We start from the raw sequence: 25372 nt of genomic DNA on the forward strand, positions 1-25372 counted from the left end.
GAGATGAATGTCTTCCAGGGTTCCCTGTCCCAACCCTGGGCTCTCAGCCCTCAAATAGTACAGAAAAGACTGAGATGTTCCTGCGAAGCCCCCGAAGAAAGAAGGGGAGGTCACTGAGATGATCTCCAGTGTCCGCTCTGATCCACCCACTGGCTGGGTGGCTGCCGGAGAAGGCTCTCCCTGGGGCAGTGAGACTCCACACCAGGGTCAAAAGGGAGTCACCCCCACATCTCAGGAATACCAGTGTCAGCCAGGGGTGAGGAGGAGCCATGTCAGTAGGGAGGACTGCTGGGCCCCCGGGAAGCAGACAGAACAGACCGCAAGTTTCAGTGGTTACAGCCATAACATCCGAGGTCAACGTCAGCGAACGACCAGGAATGGGAAAGACCCACCACACACACCCAAGAAGCCAGCAAGCAGTTGGGAGTCCTATTGTGTCCCCATGCTTGAAGTCCCCCAGCCTCTCCAGCACCATCTTGGAGGGCAGGAGACTGGCCAGGAGAGCAGGGAAGAAAGGATAAAAGAGTGAGTCCCCCCCAACCTCAAAAAAGTGAATGTTACTGAAAAGATCAATTCGGGCACTGGATTGAATTCATTTTTTCCCCTCCGCTATCCAGTAGGAGCCAGGCGGGGCTTGAAAGGAAAATCCCATCAGTTATAGAAAGCAGGGAAGCTTCCCTGTGTTGGCCTATCTGAATCTAGTTTGAGTAAATAGGTGATGACACTTCAGATGCTGTGAAAATAGGTCACCAAGATTGACGGAGGTTCAAAGCTGAGTTTTGGGCTAGATCAAGAACATGAGAACCAGAGCGGACACCGGAAATCATCTCATCCTTCATATTTTCCTCTGTGCCTTATCTGATGGCCGCCCATGCCGCTCCTCCTCCAGCCCATAACCCTGCCAGTTCAGGGGCTGGTATCGAAAACATGGCATCAACTTTGCCATACGCACTGTTTGGAAATAACTTGAGGATCTATTCTAAAGGGCTGTCACCACGCCATGGCCCTGAGAAGAGGCGCAGAACAATCAGAGGCACAGCCCGTTTGTTCTGTAGGTCAGAAGCTAACCCTCGTTTAATTAAAATATGTACAGGGGACTGAGACAGAAAAGGACCACAATTTACTGTGGCAATATTCACAAAGGCCAAGGCCACAACCGACTGCTGTCCGGGCTGTCCCATGGGCGGCTCTTTGGAACGTGGTCTGGCTGGAGTCTTGGAAGAGACCTCATGAGTCTCAGACTTCTTGGCCAACCCTCTCTCACCAGGGTTGGCCATGACACTGACACCACCGAAGGGCAGGTGGGCAAGGCCACCGGGCTGGTGGAACGGGGGCCACTGCTTTGCTATTTGCATAGTCTCTTTTGAGGGAACTCAGTTCCTGCTGGCAGCCCTGGTGTCTTCCGAATGGTCTCAGCAGCCAGGGAGGCAGTGGCCTACCAGAAGGTGAGCTCGACTCACTCTCCACTGAGTTTCGATCCTGAAGTCAGGAGCCCTGGCCCAGCCAAGTTCATAGGCAGAATCAAGCTTTGGGCCCACGCTGCCTCGTGCAACACACCTACGGATGGATGCCAAACAGCGTCTCAACGGGCCTGCGGCTCACTTCATGTTCCTCTCGATCCAGTCTTTAAAAGGCAGGACCTTGCTGAAGGCCGTGTACAGGCTGTGGCTGCAGACCTTGTCATAGCTCCAGCTGACCAGCCCCACCAGATGCCAGCGTGGCTCGGGGGACGCCCGTCCCGGGAAGGACACAGCAGCGATGCCTCCCGTCTCCGCCGTGCAGATATCAGAGGGGGCCGCAGGGTCCCGGCCGGCACAGAACATGTTGTCCGTGACACTCACAGGGATGCCGTGCTCTTCATGCTGCTCCTCGCACAGCAGCGAGTCCACCACCCTGACCCCCCCTGAGCGCAGCGTGTCGTTCTTGAAGCCAGGGCTTCTCACGTCCGCCAGCACGTTCCAGCCGGCCACAGTGATGCGGGACTCCTGGAAGGAGGTGCTCAGGTCCCGTGGGGCTGCAAGGCAGATGGGCTGGACGCGGGTGCTGACGCGAGCCTTGTCCAGGAGCTTCAGGATGGCGATGTCCGTGTCCAGGAGGATGGGGTCGTAGTTGGGGTGCAGAATGACTGCTGAGATCTACAAATGCAAGAGACGGACAGCAGCGGTGAGCCACTGACTGCACAGGGGGTAAGAACAGGCAAGCCCCGGGGCTCAATTATCCAGAGACAGTGTCCTGGAGACAGCTGCAGTGATTTGGAGATACTTTGCTTAAGGGATCATAGACAACAACTGCTTTATTTGGGGGGTCGCGAGGTGAACTGCCCACTTCTGCCCGGCAGGTGGTGTTAAGTAGGAGGGGTGGCAGATGGGGCCGCAGAGAACAGTGGTACATGCCACATCTACAGGGGCTCCAGCTGACCACTGCCAGGCCAAGAGGGGGCCAGCTTTCTCCCTTTGTCAGAGAACGGACTCCAGATCTTCACCTGAATCCTTCTGACTTTTAAATGTTGGCAAATAACTGGTTAAAAAAATGTATGTTAGCACTATGCAAACACAAACCCCTAAAAGGCTACCAGCTTGCAACCTCTGGCTCGCTGTGAACATTTCATTCATCTGGGAGCCAGTAAGACAGAGCCACACCCAGAATGTGCCCCAAGACTTTTCCACAGTCTTCACTGATTGTCCTAACCCTTACTGATGGTTCTCTGTGATGGGGGCCTCTCGGAGCTTACATGTGTGATACATTCTAACATTTTTATGTACGCATTCTGTTACTTCAACTGTACTTGGGCACCTTTCTTCGGGGCTTCTCTTGTGTCAAAGTAATCATGATAGACTGGTCTGTCTCTTCCACTAGCCTGTGGATGCTTCATGCCTTATTCAGTTCTGTGTCTATTCCCTGAGAATGGCGTACTGTGGGAGCTCAACAATGAATGGATAGATGGACAGATGGATGGATAGATAGAGAGGTAGGCGGGTAGGTGGATGGAAGAGAGGAAGGGAGGGGGACAGGCAGAGAAAGACAGAAGAATATTGTAGATTGATTAGGAGTATCTTGGATAAAACCTTTCTAAGTCCTCGAAGCCTCCCTCGTAAAATGCCCTAAACATACGAGGTGATTAACTTTGATGACCACAATGATAGATGATATTTGTTACAAGCTTATTTTGAAAACTAAAGGGAAAAAGGACTCCATAGTCTTTCTAGATATCCCTTTCTAGAATCTATGTGAACTTTTGGGCGCCTGCTCCCTGCCAGGCCCTGGGCTGGGTGCTGACGTGCCAAGGTGCCAGGCCTGATGCAGCCACTGCCCTCCAAGTGCCTGGAGTTCGCTGAGCCAACACCTGGTTTCCAGGTTGCAGCCCTGTCTCACCCGCAAACTCTGGACGGTCTTCTCATCTCGGTCATCATCCCGGTAGAATTTCCCCAGGACAACTTTGAGGTCTGCTGTCTTGATCATGGTGACCTTCCCGAGGTCAGTCACACAGTGGGCAGCCACCACCACGGTGCGCTCATTCACCAGGGCCCCGCTGCAGACCAGGAACCACGTGTCCTTGTGCAGGCTGCCACCATGCATCCCGCTGGCCCTCCTGTAGATGGCCGCCTGCCACGGCCAGCGCAGCCCCTGGGTCTTCGGAGCAGTGATGTTCTCGGTTTTCCCACAGACTGTGGAGAAAGCACCAGCTCAGTAAGATAAATTCAGACCTTCCATTCCAAAGAGGAATGTGTGGCTCAACCAAGAGAACATAGATCTGGAAAGGTGGGCCCCCTGGGTGTGACCAGTAAGCATCTACACTGTTTTCCTCTTCCCACTACGTAGTAATCCACCACCTTGACATGGTTGGCTACGAAGTCTGGGGTTACGACGGAAGGGTTGGGATCCCCGGCTCTTACTACCAATAGGACTTTGGGCAAATTGCCAGATCTCTTAAAGCCTTAGTCTTCTTGCCCGCAAAATGGGTCTAGTAATCACACTTGTCTCATAGGGTTCTTGAGGAGACTGCAGGATGATCTATGTAAACAGTCAGACTCAAAATATCATGGCTATCGTTATAAACTCGACCACAAAGAATTAAACCATACTGTTCTCCTTTGACAAAGAGGGTGGGGAAGGTAGAATTTAGTATGTGCAAGCCCCTTTTCCAGATACTTCCACATATTACCTCAGTAATCATCACCATAATCTTATGGGTACTCAATACCTCATCACCTAATCAATAACAACCTATTTGATACCATTGAATGATAAGCATGAAAACGGGCTCAGACAGGATATCCAAGATGGCATAAGTAGGAGCCTTCTGGTATTGTTAACCCCTCCCCCACTTGATGCTTAATGACGGTTCTCTCCCTTTCCTCCAAGTGAACATGATGGAGTTCTCCACAGAGAGGGGCGCCTGGGTGGCTCAGTCCGGTAAGCCTTCAGTCTGCCTTTGGCTCGGGTCATGATCCCAGGGTCGCGGGATGGAGCCCCGCATCGGGCTCCCTGCTCAGTGGGGAGTCTGCTTCTCCCTCTCCCTCTGCCCCTCCCCTGCATATGTGCGGGCTCTGTCTCTCAAATAAATACATAAAATCTAAGAAATAAATAAATAAATAAATAAATAAATAAATAAATATTCTCCACAAGGAAGTTGCCTGCTCCAAAAAAGGTCATCGAAGACCTAATGAGTTAGTTTCTCCCAAGTTAGAAGTTTAAGCCAAAAGAAAGCTCCAACTGGAATCTCAGACGTGACCAAGCTAGGGAGTTAACCGGAGGACCACCGCACAAGGAAGATTCCCCAAGAAGTCTTCAACAGGGTTGATGGCTTTTCCCAAGCAGCCACGGAAGACGGAGGCTGCGCCCACCCCCGGACAACGCCCGACTCACTGGGGACGCAGGACGGGGCTCGGCCGCTCCACTTCCCGGTCCTCAGGCACGTCCGGCGGCTGCTGCCCAGGCGGCGGTAGAAGGGCGAGATGCACTCGTACTGCAGCTGGGTGTGCAGATGCTGGAACCCGGGGGGCAGCTCTCCAAAGGGAAGGGCAGGCTTCTTGGTGGGGGCGCCCTGCAGTTTCTGCTTGCTGAAGGATGCCGAGTAGAGCTGGTGCAGTGGCGTCTCCCTGCATGGGGCCCACGGGCCCGGAGAGAGCAGGCCCAGAGCCCGTCACTGCGGCCCCTGGGGTCTACGTGCCAACCCCCACGTAGACGTGCGGTCACAGCAGAAAAAAATAAGGCCATCTCATCCTCTGCATGTCTCTCTCCCTCCTGCCCCTCTCGCCCCGGTCCTCTCTCTCAGCGCGTGCATACACACACACACACACACACTTCCCCGCTACCTCCGAGCAAATGCCCTTGCACACCTCAACCGTCATTCAGTTCCTCCATTCGCATTTCTGGCATGCCTCCAGCTGCCTAGGATTTGAACCAGAGGATGACATCTGGCCTAAGAGCTGCTCTCCAAGGGTACACGACACATGCGCACAGAGAAAAATTAACTGTGAAATTAAACTCGAAAGGAAGTTCACTTGAAGCCCGGCGTCTTTTTTCTCCAAACATTATGATCATGGCGCAATATCAGGAATTGACTTGAACTAAACTGTGTGGATACAGTAGCCTGCTTTAGCAATCAGCGTCTGTAATTAGTACACCTCAGAGAACAGGACTTTCTCAGGGCACATTGATTGGCAGAAATACAGAGCATTGTGTGTCAACGTGAAAAGGCCTTTTAAATGAGCCCTCGAAGCTGAGGCCCCCAGAGACCACCCGGGGATTCTTGGGGGAGATGTACACACGTCGGACAGCCTGCATTCGTTTTACATCAGAGGATAATGACCACTCACCGACAAGTTAGAATTTCTGGAGGAAACAATGTGTTCCTCTCTGTCTAATGAATGGGGAAAGGAAGCCCAGAGGGGGAAGTGGGAGTAGAGAAGGGCACACAGGAAGCCGAGATAGTTCCCGAGGCAGCACTTAGCAATTACGATTCCAGCCCTGTGTCTCTACGGTGCCATCTGATGTCAGCGTAAGAAATCTATTTCACGGGTCTGTACGGTGCTCTTCTCAGAGCAAATGTTCCATGCACATTGATTGCATTCAATGAATCTTTAGCTCGTGCTTAGAACAAGGTCTGCAGTTCAAGGAGCTTCCGAACTGGCAAACCAGCTCCTCTTTTGGTCCATCTGTTGAAACGCTACACTGCCTTCTGGGCTCCTCGGGTGACCAGGCTGCTGGAGACAAGTATATCCATATTCCAGCAGCCTATCTTCCAGAAAGATCCTTAAAACCAAGTTTGAGGCTTCCTTTTTCATTTCCATGAGCCCCCTGGCACCTTGTCACCTAACCTCCCATTATAACTGCCTAAAAAATACAAAGCCCGGTGGTCTTTTTTCGTAGTTCCGGGGCTCCTCTACAAGATGTGTCGTTGGAAAGAACACGTTCACCCCACTTAGTGGAGAGTCCAGCTCCAGGCAAATCATAGAGATCAGGAAAGGATGGCATTTGTACTCCACTGCCTCTGTTCCCAGGGAAATGCCTTGCCTGATACAGAAAAGCCAGAGACAGAAGGAAGCATCCAGAGCAAGGTGAGAGACTGATGAATACCCTGCTTCGTGAGTATTTCAGGTCACTTGGCTGGGGTGAGTTCTCATCACTGGGACTCGGTGTTCGGTGTTACCATCCTGAAAGCAGTGGCTTCCACTGCCAGCGGTTCACTCGTGCGAGCATTCTGCTAAAGCCTCCACGTCAGGCTTGGCCGCAGCTTAGTGTGTAAGGGAGCAGACCCGGAAGACCCTGAAGATCCTGGATTCGCGTCCTGGACCCACATTTTGCAATGTGACCAGGGGAGAGTTAATTAATTTCTCCGAGCCTCGCTTTACCCATCCGTGATAAAATGGGTAACAAAACTGATCAGAGAATGGTAGCAATAGGAATACCTACCTACCTCAGAGGGTGTAGGAAAGATTAAAGGAGCTAACACGTGGAAAGCACTCAGTAGAGTAACCAGCCCGCCGCGAACACTCCGTGAACGCTAGCTAGCTCCGCGGGCTGCATCTAATGTGCACAGCGACCCCAGAGACAGGCATTATGCGGATTGCCCTTAGTTTGCAAAAGAGGAGACTAAAGGCTTAGCGAATTTAAGAACTTGCCCCAAAATACTAAATACGGCGCTTAAGAGAGACCAAACCCAGTCTCAAACCATTATTTGTCAATCCTGTCCATTCATTCATTCATTCATTCATTCACTGTTTGGGGTAGTTATGTTCTGGAGGGGCCTTCTCTGCAGCTAACATTGCTCTTGGCCCCAGAACTTGAACATGAACAAAACAGGAAACGTTCCTGCACTTGCAACTTTTACGTACTTGTTTTTGTGGGGTTAGGTAGAGACAGAAATTGAATAACAACAACCACAAAACCGTAGGTAAGATGACAGGTAGGGCCGGGAGCCAAGCTGAGACCTGAGGCACAGCAAATGCTGGAGAGCAAAGAAGTCAGCTCTGCGGTCAGGGTCAAGGTGGGGATATTCTTCTTATTATTAATTGATTCTTTGAGGTTGATGATGGCTTTGTTTTTATATAAAGTGTAAAAGAAATCATTAACCAGCACTATAACATTGGGGGGGTTCTTTCTTTTTATGTCTGGTTAGCCAGCACATAGCACACCGTTAGTTTTCGATGTAGTGTTCAACAACTCATTGGCTGCGTCCTTCGGTGGATGGATGGATAAAGAAGATGGGGGTGGTTCTTATTTTCCGAAGGACGCTCAGGGAAGGTCTCTCTGCCGGGTAAAACCTGAGCAGGGAGCGGACGGAAGCGAGGCGTTAAACCTCACGGAATGCAGCGGAAGCAGGGTCCACACAGAAGGGCCGAGGCCCTGAAGCAGCCCTGTGGGGGGAGGGGACCAGCCGGGCTGTGGGCCCCGAGTGGAGGGTGAGGAGGAGAACAATAGGAGATGAGGTGAGAACAGTTTCTCCTACAAAATGAGGAGAGAAGAAGCAGAAATGGGCCGATTCTCTGCCCACCGGTGGTCCCCACCTCTGTTTTCCCAGGAGAAAGGCCGGGCAGGCCTATCTGAGGGCTCCCATCCCTCATCGGGGCTGGTCATTTATCTCTAGTTCCCGGGTGCCAGTGGCCTGCCTCGTCTGGTTGATTACCACCAAGAGCATCGTCCTGAGCCATAGCTGGTGGCATGGGGCACAAAAGCCATCTCCCTAGAAGCTGTCCTAGTAAACACACAGCAATTTCAGGAAGACTCAAGTATTAAAATCCAGTTCCTCAAAGAGCATCTTCAAGTCTCGAGTCCCACCAACCACCTACTTTCCCACAACCCCGTGAACCGTGTCCATGTTCCAGCAGTTGCTACCTCTTGGCCAAAGGCAGCTGGCTCCCCCGCCTCCCTCACACAGGCCCTATTCTTTCATGAGCGGTCAGCACTGAGTGTCCCGAAGAAACCCCGGACTGTCTTTGGCCAAACACAAGTGGGGGAAAAGGGGCAGGAGGGGACACATGCACTGGCCCTGAATGCAGAGCCCAGGTGTTCCGACCTCACCTTGACTGAACCTGCATGGGAAGAACCCTGCGTCTCACCAGGTCGGAGGTCTTTGGTTCTCGGCAGGCTAGAAGGAAGGAAACAAGGGGGCATTAGCATCTCCCGTATGAGCTGCCCACATCCATTCAGCTCGGGTCCATCCCTGACCGCCCTTTCTGGACACCCCCAGAGGTCTCAGAGGGGAGGTGTGCCCCCCGACTTTGGACAGCTCCCCAGAAAAAGAGCACACTGCCTTTCATCGAAACTGACCGCCCCCTCTGAAGAGTCCCCACGGTGGGGGGGGGGCGCACCTCTGAAAACCCGCACCACCGGGGTGACGTGACACGCAGGCGGTCATGAGACTGGGGCTACCTGTTCCCACAGATAGCACTGGTGAACTTGATGGAACGTGGAGCCACAGTCAAAAATGTATTCTAAAATACAGCTGGACACAGGGAACTACAAGGCTCTCATTTAAGACCAGATGGCGGTGTCAACCGTGGGGAAGTCTTGGGAAGCTGATTCCTCTATTTCCTTCCTCTGAAATCAAGGCTCCTAATGATCGTTTGAGGGCACCTCAAAGCCCAGGCTTAATTTTGCTGAAGTGTCTCTTTCTTCACTTTCCCAATCAAGCGGCCAACATTCATCTAATTAGCAAACCAGAGAACTTTGGTTGTTATTAATTTGTAAGAGAAGAGTTGACAAAAATCTCCAAGGACATATGAAACACCGTGCCCATACTTAATGAAATCGAGAATCAGAGTCTGTGCTGGTTGGGGCTGAAGGTCGCTCCTGGCTAAAGTCTAAAGTGATTTATTCCTTTCACAAACCATTCTCTTTTATTTCTTTTCCCATGAGTTGGGTTGTTGACAAACACCCAGGAGGGAAAGTGGAGGATTAAGGCAATTATCTGGATAATCTAGGCCAAGGACATGCTTTTCTTCCTAGGAAACAGCCGGATAATTGTGACCTGCCCCTAAAATACAGGGGCGGTTGACCTGGTTCAGTAAGAAACTACGCATCCCCACTTGCCAAGGGGTAAGTTTCAAGCTTCTCTATACAACGTTCCATGTTTTCTGGTCCCAAACCAACCTTTTCAATCTACTTCCCAGATTCCCAGTCGGCCCCACTTTGAGTTTACCATGATCCTTTCACTTCTGCCTATACCTCCTTGTCCTGTTTTCCTTTGTCTTATGATGGGAATACTGTCCCAACTGCTCTGCACCTCTTGCCAACCTTCCCAGCCTCCCAGATTGGCTCGCCTCCCACCTGCTGCGTACAACTGTCCCTATTTCAAGCAATACTGATCGTTCCTTTCTCTCACCATACACTGCTCGTGCATTTCCTCTAACTCTGCCTTGAACGCTGGAGGTCTTGCCATCTTGTTAAGATGTTTTCCATTATGTTAACACCTGAAACCTCCCACCACAGGCTGGCAGGGCTAATGTGTCCATTTTGTTCTTTTATTTCCTGCACCAACTTCCTACTTCATAAAGAGTAGATAAATATAGCTATAGTGGAACCCATCGATTGCCTCAATTTTGTTCTTCGGTTTACATATATAAAATTCAGCCCTGTCGTCTTTCCTAAGTGCTCTGATAACTGTATAAGTCTTCCTGATCACGGCGAGAAGCTGTGATTAGGATAAGCAGGTCCTCTGGAGTTCCAAAAACGAAGCATATGTTTTCAGGGGGTGGCTTTCAACCTAGGAGTTATAGATGGTTCCGGTGAGAACCGAAGAGGGAAAGGCATATTTTCAGGGGCTCACACACATGTAGGGAGCTACCAGAAAGTCCAGCAACTCCATCCCTTTCCGCGAACTTCACAAACACTCGTCAGTTACCTTTTATGCAGATGGGCTGTTTCCCCGACCACTCTCCATTCTGCTGGCAAGTTCTCCTCTCATTGCCGCTAAGAACGTATGAGTTATTACAAAAGAAGGACACGACGGTGCCAATTTTTGCATAGCGCCCGTTGATAAGCCCAGGGCCTCCTGTTACCTTCTTGTACCCATTGACTGGGCCCCCAGGGTCTGAGCAGTTACTTTCTTCAAGGACTAAAAGAGAAAATAAAAGAGGGGTTAAAAAAGAGCTATGAAAAGTGTGAAGCATTGCATTTTAGAACCGGATCTTTTCATGTTTCACTGAATTAAAAATGCAGCGGTGTGGAGCCTGCTAACGATGATGCCCAGAGGAATCAGCAAGAGGAAACGTGTAACAGAAAATGCATGTGTTAGACATGTCTTCCCCTTGTTTTAATGATCTATTCTTAAATCGAGAAGTATTTCATTCCCTATATAAATAAATCTGACACCACAACTGGCTCTCCTGTGACCTTGTTCATTTCTTTCTCAAGCTGTGGGAGCTGGGCAGGCCTGGACAACACAAACATTGCACCTAGATTTGATGATCGGTACAGAGGGGTGATTGTTTTCCAGTGCCGTCGAATTATCTCCGTCATTCCCTACAGCTTGGGCAATTAAACAAGAGTCTTCAGTTTCCTATTTGTGCTGTACCCAGAAAGCAGAACTTATTGGAAACAAGGCTGCATATATGAAATGAATTTAGATTTTAAGATTTCATCTTCAGGGACACAAGTGTGCGGAAAGGTATAGCTGAAAAATACTAGATGATACAAATTCAGAGATATGAAGAAGAGCCCCTGATCTCCAAATAGATGCTTTCCATCTAAACATTTAACAATATCCATGAGCATGGAGCCTGATCCAGGGCTCAATCCCATGACCCTGAGATCATGACCTGAGATCATGACCTGAACTGAAATCAAGACTCAGACGCTTAACCAACTGAGCCACCCAGGCACCCCACAAAGGTATTTCTATTCTCTGACTCAAGTCCGACAGCTACGCAAAGTAGAAGTGGCAACACCAGCTATTCTGAGCACTGAACAGGATATTAGACAAATCCTGGAAAGAGTCTATCAGATAACATATTTTTCTCAAATGGATTATGGCACAATGGTGAACATTACTCACCTAAGGACACAAAGTAGGACCCCTGATATTCAACCTTTAATTACTGTGTTTGGATACCAATCGCTCTGTCAGCCTCCCTGGTCTCTTTTTAATCATTTCTTCTAAGATACAGTCTCATCCCTGTGAAACAGTCTCCAAGCAGTGTGATCACACATCTGACATGCTTTTCCTCCCATAACTGTCCCAATTACCTTTTAAGCAACTTGCATGCTCGCCTCCAGGCAAGAAAAGAATCTCCATTCATATAACACTTCTAAAATGTTGGAGAACTGAAAATTAGTAAATTTCCCTATGTGCGATTTGGCAAGGTTGTTAATATTAACCAAATTACTGGTTTGTCTACTCTAAGATTGCCCACAGACCATGCGGCAGATGATTTCAATGATAGTCTGTGTGCTTTTGGGCTACTTACTATGAGCAGTTTCCATGGCGGGGGACTCCAAAACCCCATTTTAGTTATAAAAACTGGACCTCACTGAGGGAGTCTTCCAAAATACCAACGTGGCACAGGGAGGGCAATGCAGTTTTTGAAACTTCAAGTGTACTGAGAAAGCCCCAGTGTTTGTATTTCCAGGAATGCCTCTATGATGCGGGGGGAAGAGGCAGATAAAAGAGAAAGCATTCCATATTGCTTTAGTGATGGGACTACATTCTTCTTAAGAAAAAGATTTTATTTATTTATTTCATTTGAGAGAGAGAGAGAGAGAACAAGTGAGCAGGAGGAGGGGCAGAGAGAGAGGGAGAGAATCTCAAGCAGTCTCCGCGTGATGAGTGCGGAGCCCCACATGGGGCTCGATCTCATGACCCCGAGATCATGACCTGTGGCAAAACCAAGAGTCAGTTGCTTGACTATGCCCCACCCAGGCGCCCCGGGACTACCTTCTTATAATAGAGACTCACTTAACGCTAAACACGTGGCCCAGAAACAACCAGCAGGAGCCCACAGTTGCAATCATCTCAAAAACAAGGTGTGTCATACCTGCAAGTTTTAGAAAATGGAATTCACTGCCTACATAAAAATCAGGAGGTTGCTCACAAAAATCCATGTTACCAGCTTCTGACAAGATTCAGATCTGGAAACCCTGGGCCAGTATTGCCACACAGCACCAATCAGCTGGCATCGAGAAGAGGCTGTCTCCTTAGGTGGAGACTGCATGCTTCCCTTGGCCACAGACCCTGCCCACTGCCTCGCCCTGGTAGGGCTGGACTCCGTGGTCAGTTAGTCCATCAAAGAGCTATGCTTTGTGCAATGCAAGCACAGTTCCTCCTTCATTTTGAGTTCTGCTTGCTAGAGCTCATGGCCAAGAAAAATTCTGGTGATACTTAAGACCAGTCCTGGAATAATGAAAGAAAGTGAACTACACTCCATCAGCCTCAGCAAAAGGTAAGCAATCCCTCCTACTGAGAGCCTGAAAGGTGGGTTTTCCTCCTTTTGGAGGTAAGGACTTCCGTGGTCCACCAGGCTCCTGCCCCGTGATTTCCTAAGTGCAGGATTCTCATGGATCCTTTTTCTAACTACATGTAATGTGGGTTTAACCAGCGGGAATGCCGGAGAGTCCTTGAGCCTCTGGAGGTAACAAAGCCTTGGGACAATTCAGGTTATCTGTTTTTCTCCCTGAGGAAGCTTTAGAAGGAAACTTAAAGATAAACTGAGTCAGGATGTACAAACAAGTCTGCCCAAGGCTGAGGAAATCTACCATATTTCTAGAATTCGTAGACGCCTACTCTTTTATAATGGGACATGTCTGAAATTAGGTGGCATGTGTACATTTCATGTAGTACGTCTTTCCTTCCAACTCTCAGAGGAGCTATGATTAAATCAACAGTGCACCTTAAATTTGATGCGACCTTAGAATGGAGACCTGTTATTTGGTTTGAAGTTACGCTCATGGACGGTCACCAGGAGAGAGCTCCCTAGTGCCAAGTGATGCTTCCAAGTTAGGGTCCAGTGGAACGTCAGAGTACATGGTGGGGGCGCCTGGCTGGCTCAGTCGCCAGAGCACGCGACTCCTGAGCTCAGGGTTTTAATTTGAGACCCGCATTAAGTGTAGAAGTTACTTAAAAACAAAATCTTAAAGAAAAACTATATGGCTAAAATTCAAGAGAAATACAGGCAATAGAAACAGATGTAGGAAGGATCCAGAGGCTGTGGTTGTCAGACACTACTTGAAAATATATATGCTGAATATACTCAAGAAATAAAACAGAAGGTTGAGAACTTCAGCGGTTGACTGGAAACCTTAGAAACTAACCAAAGGAGCAATCTAGGACTGAAAAGTGACAGTAACAGAAATACAAAGTTCAGTGGGTAAGTTTAATAGCAAATCAGATACAGCTCATGTGTACTAATAACCTGACAGATAATTTACAAGAAAGAATTCAGAATAAAGCCCAAGGGTCAAAAAAGTGGAAAATGTACAGAAAAATGTAAAGAAACAGTGAGAAACTTAATAAAGGCATGTTCCTGACGTCCCAGGAGAAAAGGAATGGAGTAAAACCAGCATATAGAGATAATGGCTGAAAAAGTCCTTCCATCTACCCACAGATTCACAAAGTCCCAAGACAGATAAATGTGAAGAAAACCACACACAGACCCATTATGCAAAACTGCTAAAAACCAAAATCAGAAAAAAAATTTTAAGCAGCCAAAGCAGAGAAAAATGGACAGGAAAAAACATACTTTAAGATAATTATAGTCATTATCTCTGGCTTGTAACATCAAAAATGATTTTTGCTTCTTTATACTTTTCCCCCCATGTTTGATAATCAGAAAATGTAACCATAAAATTTTGTGGTTGATTCTTCTTGTGGTTGTTCGTTATTTTCATTTTTTTAAGCAGCAGGCAAATTGGTTTGGGTCCTCCCTGCTCAGCCTATAAACCTCGCATTCAGCGTGCCGCGCACTGTTCGATGTTCCCACACCTCTTCTCCACGTCCATCTCATTACCGTCTTGCATAATCATAGAGTAATCCAACTTCCCTCGAGCTCAGATGGAAACGAGCTTCGCCAGTAGATTCTGGGGGAGAAAGAACGGCTTCCAGAATCAGAAGATACAGGTTCAAATAATTATTTGGTTCCCCAGTGTCCAGAGTAAGTGCACAGTAGGTCCTCAATAAATATTTGTTAGCAGATGCAAGGGATAAAGGGTAAAATCTATTCATTCTTCCACTTAACGAACCGGAGCGTGGGAAAATTACATAATTCTCCAAACGTTGCTTTTCTGGTCTGTAAAACGGGATAATAACACTTCCCTGGCTGGGCTAGTTTTGAGGAATACTTTACATAACACGTAGTTTCCTTTTTCTGTTTGCCTTTATTTACAAAGCACCCAACATCAATTCCTCAGGGCACCTGGGTGGCTCAGTGTTAGGTGTCCACCTCTTGATTTCAGCTCAGGTCACGATCTCAGAGTCCTGGAATCGAGTCCCACATTGGACTCCCAGCTCAGCACTGAGTCTGCTTGAGGATTCTCTCTTTCCCTCTCCCTCTGCTCCCCCACCTTGCCCCAGCTCACACACACACTCTCTAAAATAAAAATAAATAAACCTTGAAAAAAATCAATTCCCCAAATTCATACACCTTAAAGAAAAACCCACAAGGAAATCTAAAGTCCTATCATTGGGTTTATTTGGCTATAAAACAAATATTCTACTCTATTTTCTGGCCTCTTGGTAACGTCTATGCATGACGGGCTTCCAGACCTGGGTCCAGCGTGTTGACTCAGACTTCTGGGTATCAGCCGTGGTCTCTGTACACTCATCTCTTTTAATCCTGCAAAATGAAGCCTTAAAATTGTGTTCTTGTATCAAACATCCACAGGGCATCATTCCCCCTTCCCTCTCATTTATTTCCTGTACTTTCCGAAGCTGTACGTTCTAGGACGCTTTTGAAGAGAATTCTAAGACTTCCTCCACCCGTCTCTTTCTCTCCCAGTTTAGACATCTACCTGTTGGGCCCACAGACCATCTGCATGGCATCAGAGCAAGCTCCCCAGGGTTGCGTTTCAAAAACCATCTCTTTATTTCCCCTCTGGGTTCTCTTGTTAGAATCCTTTGTATCTCCCCATTGAACAGATCCTTGATTCTTTTCTATTTGATTTTTCAAGGGCTTCGTGCTTCCTCTCTCCTCAGTGGGATGGATGTTTTCACACAAAGCCAAGTGAGAATGTAAGCCATACGCTCGTCGCCGGCCTGAAGGTGTCTCAGGCTCCTGCTTTGCCGAGTAAAGCAGTCCAGGATTAATCACAAATAGCACATGGCCCCGGCACTTACCGGGCTCAGCCTGGGCACGTGTACACATTGAGTGTAGCATGCCCTTACATGCCGTTTCATGAACAGAAACCGTCCTTGGGGGTGCATTTTTGATTCAGATAAACATGGAAAGAAAGACTCTCTAGCCTTGTCTTCTTCTTTTTTTTTTTTTCAAGGCAGCAGGACGGGGTGGTTCGCTGTGATGCCCCTTCACTGAAGGAGAGAAGGTGGCTTTGAGATGGCCCTTGGACTGAATGCTACTGGTGCCCCCCCAGGTCCCCTCGTATCCTTTTACCAGCTCAACTTCTACTCGTGAAGCTGGCACCTGCCACCTTCGGAGGACTGCCCTTGGACAAGGGCACCATCTTGTCCATATGAAGAGCTGAAAACTCCTAGGAGTTTTGTCCCCTCGTGCCCACCCCAGGGTTGCCTGTAGACAATGACTACAAGGTGTGTAAATACAAAAGCTCAACTCCTGCTCCTCAAGGCATCATTTCCTTTCCCAGGCACCCCACGGGATCGGGCTGAGTCTGAGAGCTGAGCTGAAATCACTCCTGCTTGGTTTCCTCCTCTTTCCCATCTTGCTTCCCCAACTTCCTTACTGGTTGATCTTGGGAGTACCTCCTTTAATAAATCCTTTGGGTCCAAATGCTTGGCTCAGTGACTGGTCTGGGGGAAAAACTAACCAAGGACAGCTCTATTTTCTTAGCCCTGGGCTTCAGGGCCCCTCAGGCCTCCCCATGGTGGCACTCCTGGGAGGTGACAAGACCCCAGAACGGGGGTCATCTCAGCCTTGGACATGAAGCTCTGCATGCCTCTCAGCTCCGGGCAGATCTTGGGGGGGATGGCTAGTGGGGCATCTGGAGAGGCCGGATCTCATCAGAAGGGCCTCTGGCCTCCACAGATGCTCTGGCTACAGGTCAGCCCCACGCCAGCAGAGCTGTTTTACCTTAAGGGATCAGGTGCTCTGAGACAATGGGCTTCTCGAAGCTAAACAGCGTGGACCCAGGATCCACCATGTGAAGATTCGGTGCTGTGTAGAGCCAGCAACCGTTTTGCACCCCGAAGGTACAGAGGAGGCCCCAACGACAGACGGAACTTCTCACAAGTCTGAATTATGGGTCTTAGACTTGGATTGAAGCTGACTTAAGGCAAATAAGTTACATCTTTCTCTCCCCTGATGGGTACACTAAGATTCATGCTGGCTGGAAGGTAGGTGAGGTGACCAGGCCCAGAAGGTCTACAGGAAACGGACATGATGATGGAGACATCAGAGAGGACGTCAAGGTAACGTGGAGACTTGTCTAGGAAATGTGGTTCTTCAGTGCACACAAATGACACCGCTTTTTTGTGCCCTCTGGTCACTCAATTATATTGACTATGACAAAAGGAAGTCCACACTCTTCATCCCTAATTTAGGAAGCGGACCCACCTCCCCATCCCCTTAGTAATCACAAAACCCAGGAGGGGGGCAGATCCCAGCTGTGGCAAGAAAATAGACCCCTTCTTCCACCGCATTACTATCCACCAATGTATCCTTGCTCACAAAAATATCTTTCTATGAATAAATGTAGAATTTCAATAGGATATACCAAATACCCACGAATATCTGTCTTTTCCTTTTGCTTTGGTCTCGAAGCTACAAGTTCAGATTTGAAGACAAGATCTGGAAAGAGCCCCTAGGAGGTGGAGAACCAATCACAGCTTTGCCTTTCGCAAGGCCTGTGTGCCTCTCTGGAGAGAAAGGCTGGGGGAGGGCCATGCACTACTCATTTCATGGCCGGATTTTCTTGCACCATATACTGACTGAGTGCTTCCTCTGTGCCCAGAATAAGGCACCGGAAGATATTTTCCTGCAGCTTTCACATAGCCATGTTTTGATTTAAACCCAGAAACAGAAGTGATGTCAGTTAAGGCTTACTGTACTAAAGTACTTGAGATACCCCAAGGCTCCCCCAAGCCTCACAACTATTGAATCATTGAACACTACATCAAAAACTAATGCTGTACTATATGGTGGCTAACTGAACATAGGAAGAGAGAAAGAGAGAGGGAGAGAGAGAAAGAGAGAGAAAGAAAGAAAGAAAGAAAGAAAGAAAGAAAGAAAGAAAGAAAGAAGCAGGGAGGGAGGGAGCAAGGGAGGGGAGGGAGGAAGATAGATAGATGGTTTGGGGACTTCCTTCCAAGTACCTATTCCTCAGGTCAGATTTTTATCAAACAAAATATTCAGAGGAATATATATATATATATATATTATATTATATATATTGTTGTGTTATATATTTTCTTTTTTGTTTTTTTACTATTAACAATTTATCTTAAGTGACCAGTGCTTTTCTTTTTTTTTTTTTTAAAGAACAGTTTTTGTTTTTTTTTTAAGATTTTATTTATTTATTTGACAGAGAGAGAGACAGCCAGCGAGAGAGGGAACACAAGCAAGGGGAGTGGGAGAGGAAGAAGCAGGCTCCCAGTGGAGGAGCCTGATGTGGGGCTCGATCCCAGAACGCCAGGATCACGCCCTGAGCCGAAGACAGACACTTAACGACTGAGCCACCCAGGCGCCCCAACCAGTGCTTTTCTTAACTTTGTTTCTAAAATTACATCAGAACACAGGACCCTAACCAAGGAATAAAAGCAAAGGTAGTCATGGGGGCCTTGAATGAATCTGAATGGGGAATGGGGTCTCCGCACACACCAGCCAACCCCAGCAGCTGACTGTGGTCTGAGATGCAACAAAGACCTCCTTGGGTAGTTGATTGAACTGGGTCGAAACACCTAGCCTCCTGTGTTATCGGAAAGAAAACTTGCCCATCTGGAGGGGGGAAGCTGAGTGAAATAGAACCAGATACTAATTAAGATGCTTCTGCTAAGAATAACCACTGGGCATTTGTTGGGACGTCTTACCACATTTGTGTTCTCCCTGTGGTACTTTAACCAGGACCCATGTTGAAGTTAATGCCATATGACCAGTTGGTCAAGGGCATGATTATGAAAGATGAGACCATTAGTGAAGGCCCAGGGATATTTCCTCAGGTTGGGACCACACACTTTCTAACCCCTGTCTGAAAAATGCTAGGTGGCAGAGTTTGCTCAAACCCTTCAGAAGATTCCAAGTCTTTTGGGAAATATTATAGGCTCTCTCCACAAATACCACTAGAGTCTCCACTCACTTCCATGACCCCACCCAATAAAGAGGTGGACAGGTTCCTATGCACACACATTTATGTGTGTGTCTGTGAGAGAGAGAGAGAGAGAGCATTCATGAGAGAAAGAAGGAGATCTCAATTCTTGGGTCTAACACTGGATCTTTTAGAATCAACAATACAGTTATATTTTCAGCATCCTTCAGACAACGCAATCCCGAAATATATGTTATTCAGCATTGATCAAAGGCTTACCTAATATTGTAAAGAAACAACCCAATGCTGATCTAGCTGACCTGAGCTCCAGCCCTCTCTTAAGTTAGACTCTCCAAGAAATCTTTTCATGAGGTACCTTAAAAGCTGAGTTCCCCCAGAAGCAGGCTGTGAGATGGAGATTTGAATGAAAGTCGTTTATTTAGGTGGTGGTCCCAGGAAGGACAAACATTAGTGAGACAGGGAAGTCTATGTTATCAAAAAAGTTACCACTGGGGGCCACTGAGGCTCAGTGCCATTGGGAAACGCTCAGAGACAGTGCAGAACCTGAGGTCTCCGCCTTCTCCTACCCCAGGATCAAGGGGTGTGAGTTATTACCTACCAAATGCAATCAATCATTTGTTGAAAGATGATGGGAGTAACATTAATTCGTTAGCACCTGCAGCCTGCCCACATATATGAGCCAGTGGGCTTTGCGAGCCCAAGAAAACCGTGAAGCAGAGCTGCAGGAGTGTGGGTTTGGAAGCCAGTGGGTCAGCATACATATTAATGGTGGAAGCATAATAAAACCCAGCTACATTTTCTTTTCCAGAGAGGTGGAAGGATCTAGTTTTTAGAAATAGTTGGTATAAAAAGAGATTAAATTTGTTATTTACAAGACAGACATGGGAAACATTTCCCCAGCACCCATCTTTAGATAAGGAAAAAAAAAGGAGTAGGGGTTGTCATAAAATGGGTAATATTTGCATCTCCAAGTGAACTTGTGTTCACTTTCACTTAATATACAATTAGAGCCACACCATCTAAGGCATTTCTCTGTTTGCCTTTGCTGCCAGAAAACTCAGACTCAGAGACAGTTGAGGCTGGTCATTTCACCGGATGCGAAAGGGGAGGCTCCATTTCACTCCCTCATCCCCTCTAATGTTCTCTTTCACTCGTTCTTGCCCTGCTTCTAAATCATGTTGATTCCATGGAATCACTATTATTTAGACCCTGCTTGCTTTCAGAAATGGTTTGATGTAATTTACAAAACTGCACACCAAAAAGCATACATTTCTTCTCTCGAAATGCCTATGAATGAACTATTCGTGGTAGCCAGACAGCCCCCTGATTAAAAAAACTAAACCCGGGTACTACTTGGCCTCTTTAATAAGAGCTGAATTTCGGAGCTGTAAGATTATCTGAGAATTTCAGCAAAGAAAACAGATCCGCAGTCAACACGATTTGTGACCCCGTTGCCTAGCTGGTCTTGGGGGCTGGGTGATGGTGGCATGCTGGTCTCAATTCTTAGCATACTCTTGGTATCCACCCATTCTCACTTGTCACCAAAATCAAGGAAACAGTTTGTGACAGAATTTCCGTTCTGTTTGGAAAAGGCATTAACTTTCCCACTGGGGCTTTGTTCATTCTGGAAACCTGAATGAACATGAGAGCACCACCCAGAGACAACCACTGGATGGACCCTCCTCTCTTCACTTCTCTGGTTCAGCTTATATTTGAGTGTAGTGCCTTTGGGCCAAACCAATTATCTTTTACCTCCACAAAGGTCTCCCCCAACCAGGCATAATGACACCAACTGGAGTCCCCACTACAAACCCTTTTTATCTCTTTCCAGCCAATGGAATTCTGTCCCCCTGCGGTTTTCCAACCCTCTGTGGGTGCGAACGAGACAGTACCCATGCGAAATTATGCTTGGATAACACACACTGCTATTTATTCATCCAGCAGCAATTTGGAGGCTGAGGCTTACAATTAGCTATTTGATCTTAATCAGTATTGTCCCTGGCCCCGGTACACTGTGTCTTTCGGGTACCACTTTTCCGGGGTTTGGATGGCCTACTTACTTAGACAGCAGACACTGCCTGTGTCTAAGAGACAGGTCAACTTTGAAAAATGTTCAGAAAGTACTGGCCATTTTACTTTTGTTCAAAATCCACCTGACACATGCTCATTTGGTGGAGTAAGTGAGTAACCTACGTAACGGGCAGACGCTTAGCTGCCCTCCACCTAGTGGACCTGCTCGGTGACAGTCTTCTCGAAGCTTCCCCAAATCTCAGGTTTCTGAGTCAGCTACCGGGGATGAGGTGGGAGGCAGATAATAATGCTACACTACTGGGGAAAATGTCCCCAAGCAGTGTTTATAGTCAATTTTTCAAAATACAAGAACTACTCAGTATGGAAATCACCCAAACCAGGCAATTCTGTTCTAAATTTAGCCTCGGGGATGAAGACAATGAGCTGCTGAGCACATTCGAGTCCTAAGAGACTCTGCCCACTCGGTAATGCTCATTGCCACCATCACCATCACCAAAGGCTTTTCTAGAGGGAGTTATGGCCAGGACCCTGTGGTATTCGATGCTCTCCTCTGCACTTGAGAAATGCTAAGACTGGAGTTGTTTTATGGTTCTGCCAAATAGAAGGAAAACAAATATACTGTATAGCCCTGCCTTATTTCCCCAGTGCCTCGTACCTACCAGACACTCAAAAATGTTTGGTTAGGGCTAGACAGATCAGTAAAGTGGCGAGGACCACAGTACCTACCCCGTGGGGACACTAAGACAGTGAAATGAGACAATGTCACATAAAGTGCACGGCCTGGCCTATGTTGAGAACAGAGATGGTAGAAACTACTCTTGTTGTTTTTAATACCTGGATGCCAGTGGAAAGTTCCTATGTTTCATAGAGAAGAAGTTTCATCTTCTGAAGCAGGGTGAGGGACAGGGAGTGAATGCCCCACAAGGCAGGAGCCTTTAGAGAAAATTGGGGGGCCCTCTAGCTTCTGTCAAGGGGCTGGTATCAGTCTCCGGGTCCATGAAGGCAGCGATGTTTGTTCCTACCAGAAGTAAATACTGCTTTGCTCTCATGTTCTCCCACTCTTTGCACCCTCCAGCCTCTTCCCTCCGGGGGCAGACAGCCCACCCCTGCTCTAATGGATTACCTCTTAACCCAGAACCAAAATAAAATCTGCCTCCTGCATTAAGTCCTGCCTCAGTGACCTCATCTGCCAAAGCAAAAGCCAGGAGGGCCCTGTCAGGGGCAGGGAAACGATGGTGGGTCTGGCCCTCTCCACCCTAATGGGTGCTCCATCCCGAGCTCTTGGAGACAGTCAGGCTGGAAAGTTGACTGTGCGGCCTCACCTGTCCTCTTAGTATCTGCTGGAATGATGTCCATAATGAAAAGGATTGCTGACTCGCACAATGCACCCTTTATTTGCCAAGCACCAAGCCTCTGACCTTGAATGGGGTATAGCAACGCTTTGGTGAAGGGCCCACAGGCCCATGGAGCCCATCAGGGTTAATGCTAAAATGTGACTTCATCGACATAGGCTCAGGTTCGCCCAACAAGGAATGATCCAAACCAAAAGGAAACGTTTCCCCTGAATTATAAAACAAACACACGAATACCTTCATAACTATATAAAGGCAGCTTCTACTGTGTTCAGTAATAGCTTTGGCTTTTCAGAGTTTAATCTAAAGGGGATGGCATCCCTCTAAATACACCAAGAAGGACGTCAGAGATTCATCTCCATGTCAGGGAGGGAAGTAGAGGGGAGGCTCAGGTGTAAGGAGTCTATGAGAAGGTAGCAGTCCATTAGCTCCTGGTCTTCTTGGGGCTTCTCCAACGTCTGAAGGCTCTGGGCTGTCAAGTACTTGTGGATACCAACTAGGGATTCCCAAGGACTCTTCCATGGAATTATCCCTGTACCTCTCATGCCATGCTCATTCTCTTCATTGCCATCTAATAAAGCGTCTAAGTGATGGTCTGGAGCACCGGTCTCCCACATGACCACCAAGGGACTGACATGCAGCCCACCCCATGTTAAATGAGTGACTTCCGAAAAACCCCGTGAGATAAAGGGAGACTGACCAGATAACACGATGCTCGGGCAGCCCACCCTGGAGCTTCCAAAACCAGTTCCTCCCGGGCATTACTCCATTCATCATTTCTCACAGTCCCATCTCTGAGCTGCCCTGGTTACAAAGGCTCCCCATCCATCATGCCCAGTGTGGGTGTCTTCTCCTGGGATCTAGGATTCCTCTATGACAATGACGTTAGCAGTGTCTACTTGCCCTGTTAAAACCAGATCCTTCTTGCCTGTATGCAAAAGCAGCGGTAAATAATACTTAGTATCTGGCAATGAATTGCAAAAAGCAGCTCACAGAGGAAACTTAGAAAGGTGAGGGGAGAATTTTCCTAAACCCTGGAACCCAAGAATGGTACGTCATAATCATCTGGTTTGTAGAAACTGGCACTGTTCCCCTAACCCCTTATCTGGAGAATCCCCTACTTTCTGCCAAACTTTTAAACGGGCATAGCAGGGGAGGCAAAGGAGGGTATTATGCGAAGTGAAATGAGACTGAGAAAGACAAATACCATAGGGTTTCACCCATATGTGGAATCTAAAAAACAAAACAAATGACTAAACAAAAAACAAACAAACAAACAAACAAAAAGCAGAAACAGACCTATAAAGACAGAGAACAAACAGGTGGGGGCCAGAGGGAACGAGGTGGGGGTGGGCTAAATGGGCGAAGGGGAGGGGGAGACACAGGCTTCCAGTTAGGGGACTGGAAGGAACAGGTCACAGGGATGAAAGGCACAGCGGAGGAAATACAGCCCAGGATACCATAATAGCGTTGTACCCAGACAGATGGCAGCTACAGTGGGGGGGGGGGGGGGCGCATTGTGTGTCAACCATACTCAAATAAGAAAATTAAAAAAAAAAAACAATAATGGCTCCTGTGACTCAGCTCAGCGTCTTATGTGGATCATTTCATCCCATTCCCACAAACACTCTGAGAAATATGTGGATTATTTTTTGAACTTTAGAAACGGGGAAACTGAGGCTCACTGGAGTGAAAGGGGCTGCTCAAGGTCATCTGGCTGGTCAATGGCAGACTAAGGGTCAAACCGAGGTCTTTCTGCCCAGAGAGCCCCAGCTCTTCACCCCGGGACATACCATCTCACTACGGACAAAGGGGCCCCTGTCTTCCATAAACTAAGGCCAAGACCGGCCCTTAGAACTGTGTAGAAGCCAGTACACAATTCCATGTTTACAGTGGCTCCCCGGAGAGATCTGGGGACAGTCTGCACGCATCCCACCACAGCCCGGCACCTTCTGTCTGCGACGGGAGAGGTGAGCGTGACCCCCTGGCGGCCTCGGCACATTCCCACTGTGGCAGTGTGACCGTTTCCATGAAAACCCCAAAGTTCCTAATCACTTATTCTGACGAGAAATGTGGTTGCCCCTTTGAAGCTAAAGTATAAAGCGTGCCTCTCATCTGGGGCTCTTTCTTCCCAGTCCTTGGGACAGGCTAGTGGGGAACCTTCTGATGCTCCGAACCCCAAACGAGTCCGGAGTCCCCAGTGTTCTTTAATTGGTGGAAGCCGATTTGTTTTGTTCAAAGCGCGTCAGAGCCCGCAGTGTGAGCATTGTGCCCCAAGCTTTAGCCTGTTTCATCGTCCTTCATTAGGATGCAGGAGAAGGCCCGGGCATCGATAACTGGGCCAGGCGAACAAAGGCAACATGGAAACTGGAGCGGGGCAATGAATCCCTCGCTCTCCAGTTGTACAAAACAAGATTCCCACCATTTACTCAAGAACTTATTTTGTCCTTGTGTCCATACAAAGAAACAGGAAACTTCAGAGGGAAAAAAAAATGGGGGGGGGCGTGGTTTCTTACACAGTGGCTCAGGGAGGTTGAGTTCACTGAGGGTACTGGCAGGAGGCTAGCTTGGCCCCAGAGCTGAAGAGGGGGCCACTCCCCATGTTCTGCTCTCAGAGGAGGTCACCTGGGAGCAGGGGAAAGTTGCTCCTCCTTGGGAAACCACGGGAGGAGAGATCTGGGGTAGCAGCAATACGGACTGCCCTGGAGACCCTCGGGCTCTTGACGCCTGATGGAGCCCAACCTGTTTGGATTGCTTCTTCCTCTTCCTTTATGACCCCAGGAAGTGCTGGCGCCAGACCCATTCGTCAGACCCATTCCCTCAGACCCATGCGTCTTCCTTTGAAAATAAATCCAGTTTCAACTTGACAAGAACAGACCCTCGTCTCTCAAATGTGAGTTCTGATTCTTATTTTGAGGACTGGTGATTATAACGGCTTATCTTGTAAACCAGTGAAACCTTCTGGGGACCATTTTGGCAATACCTCTCCAAAGCTTAAATCTGTGGACGCTTTGAACTAACAGTTCAACATCTAGGGATTTCTCTTACAAAAACACCCGTAACATATGAACCAAGAAATCGGTGTTAGGATATTCATTGCC

General features: G+C 48.1%; 1 protein-coding gene across 3 annotated transcripts in view; it reads right to left on the bottom strand.

The window, feature by feature from the left end:
- Positions 1-1043: 1043 nt before the first annotated feature.
- The window catches only part of PAMR1 (peptidase domain containing associated with muscle regeneration 1), a 71396-nt gene continuing 47067 nt past the window's right edge, over positions 1044-25372 (bottom strand). For all 3 annotated transcript variants that reach the window (XM_008686801.2, XM_008686799.2, XM_008686800.2), the window contains 5 exons: positions 10346-10558; positions 8524-8590; positions 4867-5099; positions 3373-3665; positions 1044-2135 (listed from right to left, as the gene is read on the bottom strand). In XM_008686801.2, coding sequence (XP_008685023.1) covers positions 1599-2135; positions 3373-3665; positions 4867-5099; positions 8524-8590; positions 10346-10558 — 1343 coding nt within the window. In that variant the 3' untranslated portion in view covers positions 1044-1598. The remainder of the gene's footprint in view (positions 2136-3372; positions 3666-4866; positions 5100-8523; positions 8591-10345; positions 10559-25372) is intronic.

Source organism: Ursus maritimus, unplaced genomic scaffold, assembly GCF_017311325.1.
Source record: "Ursus maritimus isolate PB19 unplaced genomic scaffold, ASM1731132v1 scaffold_23, whole genome shotgun sequence".
Lineage (NCBI taxonomy): Eukaryota > Metazoa > Chordata > Mammalia > Carnivora > Ursidae > Ursus > Ursus maritimus.